Source organism: Sapajus apella, unplaced genomic scaffold (genome assembly GCF_009761245.1).
Source record: "Sapajus apella isolate SASKATOON/1434 unplaced genomic scaffold, GSC_monkey_1.0 scaffold1, whole genome shotgun sequence".
NCBI classification, from domain to species: domain Eukaryota; kingdom Metazoa; phylum Chordata; class Mammalia; order Primates; family Cebidae; genus Sapajus; species Sapajus apella.
The window spans coordinates 63,713,644-63,719,617 of NW_022436941.1; the positions used below are offsets into that span (position 1 = coordinate 63,713,644).

The 5,974-nt window shown below is 45.0% G+C and overlaps 1 protein-coding gene across 1 annotated transcript in view; it reads right to left on the reverse strand.

Moving 5' to 3' along the window:
• Positions 1-4,389: 4,389 nt before the first annotated feature.
• SV2C (synaptic vesicle glycoprotein 2C) overlaps positions 4,390-5,974 on the reverse strand; it is a 269,321-nt gene continuing 267,736 nt past the window's right edge. Inside the window, exon 13 of the mRNA XM_032278009.1 lies at positions 4,390-5,206. Within this exon, the coding sequence (XP_032133900.1) occupies positions 5,170-5,206 (37 nt within the window). The 3' untranslated portion in view covers positions 4,390-5,169. The remainder of the gene's footprint in view (positions 5,207-5,974) is intronic.

Genomic DNA, 5,974 nt, shown 5'->3' on the forward strand with positions numbered 1-5,974 from the left:
CTGAGACATGAGAATCACTTGAACTTGGGAGGCAGAGGTTGCAGTGAACAGAGATTGGGCCACTGCATTCCAGCCTGGTGATAGAGCAAGGAGGTCTCACTATGTTGCCCACGTTGGTGTTGAATTTCTGGGCTCAAACAATCCTGCCTCAACTTTCCAAAGTTCTGGAATTAGAACACCTGGCAGCTTGATTCCTTTGAAATCAATTTTGATTGATTTACAGTTGTCCATGGTTTCTAGTGACACTGTAAGTTTCTTGGCTTTTTAATTCTGCTGCGAAGGCAGTGTAATGGAAAGCACATTGAGTTAGTCTGGGGTGTTTTCCAAGACCAACAACCAATTCTCTGTGGACATTAAATGAATATCCTAAAATTCAATTTGATTCTGACGATAACTACTGTCAACTGAGAATGACGAGGCCCATACATGTGGAAAGGAGAGCTTCCTTCTTATAAAGGGTTGCAGCCTGCAGAGTGGCCATTCTCACAGGCTGGGAAGTGTAGGCGCTGGCCGGAGGCCACAAACAGATGCTTCAAGGGAGTGGCAAAGGGCTCAGGAATTTATGCTGAGTGAGTGGGCTGGCTGAATATACATGTTCAATAAGCTACAGCTGGAGTTATGAATATTTAGGAAAGGAGAAACATGAGCTTCCTGCCCCTTCATGGATCCTATGTACAAAACCGGTGGTGATAGCATGATCTGAGGGTAGAGTCTTTGGCCCTCTGACCTCAAAAGATGAAGCAGAGGACACAGAAACCCTTACTGCACCTTCTTTGTAGATTGGCCAGAACCACTCCACGGTCAGTGGTCTCTTATCATGGGGGAAGCCTCAGGTGGTTGGTTGATATCAGAGCCTTTTGAAAGGGCTGGTTTCTGTTAAGCCCTTAGGAAAGAAAGCCTTATCATGGTTAGCTAGGGAGAAGGTATAATGAGGTGTGTCTAACCTCCTATCCCACCATGACAGAGAATTCAGTTTTCAAGGTTACTCTGGGATCTCTTTCACCAAGATAGGGTCTGTTTCGTCCATTGGGCAGTTTAAGATTTTATTTTTATTTCTTGCTGCTCAAAGCTATTATGAGCATAGACACCACAGGTTAAGGACTGAGTCCCACAAGACTTCTCCCACTTGACATGTCAGTTATAAGTCTCAGGTTCTGGCACTTCTGACTGTCCTTGCTATAAATCAAGAGCTACTATGACCTCCTCCTCCTGTTCGATAATTTAATATAATGGCTCACAGAACTCAGGGGAGCACCTTACTTATGTTTATCAGTTTACCGTAAAGGCTGCAACTCAGGAAGTCAAAGGGAAGAGATGCATATGCGAGGTATGGGGATCAGGGAAAGCTTCCATGCCCTCTCCAGACACACCACCCTCCTAGCACCTCAGTGTATTCACCAGCCCAGAAGAGCATCAAATCTCATTGCTCAAGAGTTGTTCTTTTTTCTAAGACGGAGTTTCTCTCTTGTTGCCCAGGCTGGAGTGCAATGGTGCGATCTTGGCTCACCACAACCTCTGCCTCCTGGGTTCAAGCCATTCTCCTGTCTCAGCCTCCCGAGTAGCTGAGATTATAGGCATGTGCCACCATGCCCAGCTAATTTTGTATTTTTAGTAGAGATTGGGCTTCTCCATGTTGGTCAGGCTGGTCTCGAACTCCTGACCTCAAGTGACCTGCCCGCCTCAGCCTCCCAAAGTGTTGGGATTACCGGGGTGAGCCACTGCACTGGCCTGTGTTTTTTAAAAACAGAGTTTACTCTTCAGCACTGCCCTTCCCTTCCTGGAGGTCAGCAAGTGAGGCTAATAGTTTCAACCCTCTAATCACTTGGTGTTTTTGATGACCAGCCCCATCCTGAGGCTACCTAGGGGCTCTGCCCTCAGTCACTCATTAGTATAAGCTCAGATGTGATCAAAAGTAACTCCTTACAAATAACAAGACACTCCTAACACTTAGGAAATTCCAGGAATTTTTTGTTTGTTTGTTTGTTTAAGATGCAGTCTAGCTTCATGGCCCAGGCTGGCATGCAGTGGCATGATCTCGGCTCACTGCAACTTCCGCCTCCCTGGTTCAAGCCTCAACCCCTGAGTAGCTGGGATTACAGGTATGTACTGCCATGCCTGACTAATTTTTCTTTTTTCTTTTTTTTTTTTTTTTTGTGAAGGAGTTTTGCTTTTTTTGCCCAGGCTGGAGTGCAATGACACCTTCTTGGCTCACCGCAAGCTCCGCCTCCCAGATTGAAGTGATTCTCCTGCCTCAGCCTCCCAAGTAGCTGGGATTACAGGAGACTACCACCATGCCCAGCTCATTTTTTATATTTTTAGTAGAGATGGGATTTCACAATGTTGGCCAGGCTGGTCTTGAACTCTTGACCTCAGATGATCCTACCCGCCTCGGCCTCCCAAGGTACTAGGATTGCAGATGAGAGTCACCACCTCCGGCCAAGGAAATGCCAGGAGTTTTTAGGAGCTTTGTGCCAGGAACCAGGAACAAAGATCAAATACACATACCACAGTTAGGAAAACCAGAGTTCAAGTCAGCCTCTGTGTAAACCTGGACAAGTGTCTCCATCTTTCTGGGTCCTAGTTTCCTCAACCTTATCATTTATAGTTGAGTTAGGCAAGGGGTCGAAAGCCAAATGTCTGCAGTGGCCAGATATGTGACATAAATGAAATGATCTTGACTTCAGAAAAAAGGAGGCAGAGTCTGTTCTGCTTTCCCCTTAACTCAGGCTTAAGAAAACAACAGTGTGTGGCTCGGTGCTGTGTCTCACATCTGTAATCCCAGCACTTTGGGAGGCCGAGGTGGGCAGGTCACCTGATGTCAGGAGTTCAAGACCAGTCTGGTCAATGTGGTGAAACCCCATCTCTATTAAAAACACAAAAAATTAGCCAGGTATGGTGGCGGGTGCCTGTAGTCCCAGCTGCTTGGGAGGCTGAGGCCGGAGAATCGCTTGAACCCAGGAGGTGCAGGCTGCAGTGAGCCAAGATGACACCACTGCATTCTAGCCTGGATAGCAGAGTGAAACTCCATCTCAAAAAAAAAAAAAAAAAAAATAGAAGAAGAAGAAAAGAAAAACAACAGTGCAAGCCCAGTAATAAACGGTCACCAATGCTCTGCTTCAAAACCATGGGAGCCACAAGGAGCAGTGGGGACTAAAGGGAAGAGGACACCTTCCAGGCAGGGCTGCCATAGCTTATCTGTAGCTAGGATGGTGGGCCAAGTGCTCCTACGCCCTCTGAGTTTTCAACAGAATTAAGGAATATGGATTGCTTTTCCGACATGAAATCTTCCGCAGTTTAAATTTTGGGCAACTAATTCAAAACTTCAAAAACCATCTCTGTGCCTTGCACTCCTGCAGGGGCCAAACTAAAACAAGTGTGGTTTGTTGGGCCACCTGTTTATGATTGCTAGTAACCACATAGTTACTAGAGCAATGCTTCTAAAACAAATTTCTGGACTCATTGAGAGCTTCAGCAGGCCCAGCCTCTTGAAATCACCCGCTATGCTTTCTGAGTATGCATTTTTGAGAAGAGACCATTCATAAGTTCCATTAGTGTCTTTTTTTTTTTTTTTTTTTTGAGACTGAGTCTTGCTCTGTGGCTCAGGCTGGAGTGCAGTGGCACGATCTCGGCTCACTACAACCTCCCCCCCCCAGGTTCAAGCGATTCTCCTGCCTCAGTCTCCCAAGTAGCTGGGATTACAGGAATCTGCCACCATGCCTGGCTAATTTTTGTATTTTTAGTAGAGATGGGATTTTACCATGTTGGTCTCGCTGGTCTCAAACTCCTGACTTCAAGTGATACGCTTGCCTCGACCTCCCAAAGTGCTGGGATTACAGGTGCGAGACACCGTGCCAGGCCCCATTAGTGTTTTAAGGAACTCACAACCAGCAAACTTTTTAGCCCCACCAATTAGCCTTGCACAGGTTTTCAGCACTACCTCCAGAACGCCAAGCAATTAATTATGATGTAATCAAACACTTGGTTCATTCACTCGCTTATTCCATAATAGTTAGTCAGCATTTACTATGTATGAGGCATCTTTGAGGCACTGGGAATGTAGAAACAAATGAAAGAGACAAAGTATTAAAAAAATTTTTTTTTTTTTTTGAGACAGAGTTTCCCTCTTGTTGCCCAGGCTGGAGTGCAATGGCGCAATCTTGGCTCACCACAACCTCTGCCTCCCGGATTCAAGTGATTCTCCTGCCTCAGCCTCCCAAGTAGCTGGGATTACAGGCATGTACAAGCACGCCTGGCTAATCTTGTATTTTTAGTATAAACGGGGTTTCTCCATGTTGGTCAGGTTGGTCTCAAACTCCCAACCTCAGGTGATTCGCCCACCTCAGCCTCCCAAAGTGCTGGGATTACAGGCGTGAGCCACTGCTCCCGGCCGAGGCAAAGTTTCTATTCTCATCAAATAACATTCTAGTGGCGGGACACAGATAATATCTATAAAAGCAAAGAAGTACATATTACGTCAGGTGAATGATGAGGACCATGCAAGTTAAGAGTCTCAGGGTGGGGCAGAGGGACATTTTAAGTAGGGTGAAGAGTAAAGGCCTCTTGGTTAAGATTTTACCTGAGCAGATACCTAAGTAAAGGAGCAAGCCACTTAATCACCAGGAGAGAGCATTTCAGAGGTGGATCAAGCAAAAACAATGGTCCCCAAGCAGGTGTGTAAAGTGGTCTGTTGGTGGAGCTGCAAGGTTAACTATACCTACTGGGGATTACAGGGAGGTTTTCCGAATTTTTTTTATAAGACAAATAATTCCTTCAAATTGTTTGCAATAATTTTATCTCTTTAAATGATAAAGCCAAGTTTAGAAGCAGATCTTAGAAAAGAGGTTCACACCCACTAATGGCTCATGCTATAAACTGGCTCCATCTTTCCTGAGAGCTGTCTAGTAAATTTAACAAGAGCTATAAAATTGTTCACACTTGTTGATTTGGTTACTTCACTTTGTGGGATATTTCTACAAGGCAAAAGAGAGAGAAAAAAGACAGCAATAAAGATATCTACTAAGTCCTTAGCAAGAACTTGTATAATACATTTGGAAAATTTCAAGCAATTTTAATCCTCAAAAATGGAAACAAAGCCAGGTGCAGTGGCTCAAGACTGTAATCCCAGCACTTTGGGAAGCTGAGGCAGGAGGATCACTTGAGGCCAGGAGTTCAAGACCAGCCTGGGCAACATGGCAAGACTCTGTGTCTACAAAAAATAAAAAAATTAGCTAGGCATGGTGGCTCACACGTGTAGTCCTGGCTTCTGGGGAGGTGGAGACAAGAGGATCACTTGGCTCAGTTCAAGGTTACAGTGAGGTATGATCATGTCACTATTGCACTCTAGCCCGGGGAACAGAGCAAGATCTTATCTCAGAAAAAAAAAAAAAAAAGGAAATAAATTAAAATAAAACACGATTTTCAATTTGCTTAGATTCTATAAGGCAGTTTAAATGACACATAGGAGCAATGTTAATACGTGGAAATGTATTATATGAAAAATGTAAAGTAGAAAAAACTAAGATACAGACCTGTGTATAAAATTGTGGAAATGTACTGATGCATATTAAAAAGACCAAAAGAGAATTTGGAGGGATATGAAGGATCTATTGTCTAGCCAGCTTTTGTCTTAGTCTGTTTCGTGTTACTGTAACAGAATACCACAGACTGGATCATTTATAAAGAACGTATTTAGGCCGGGCGCGGTGGCTCATGCCTGTAATCCCAGCACTTTGGGAGGCCGAGGTGGGTGGATCACGAGGTCAAGAGATCGAGACCATCCTGGTCAACATGGTGAAACCCCGTCTCTACTAAAAATACAAAACATGAGCTGGGCATGGTGGCGCGTGCCTGTAATCCCAGCTACTCTGGAGGCTGAGGCAGGAGAATTGCCTGAACCCAGGAGGCGGAGGTTGCGGTGAGCCGAGATCGCGCCATTGCACTCCAGCCTGGGTAACAAGAGCAAAACTCCGTCTCA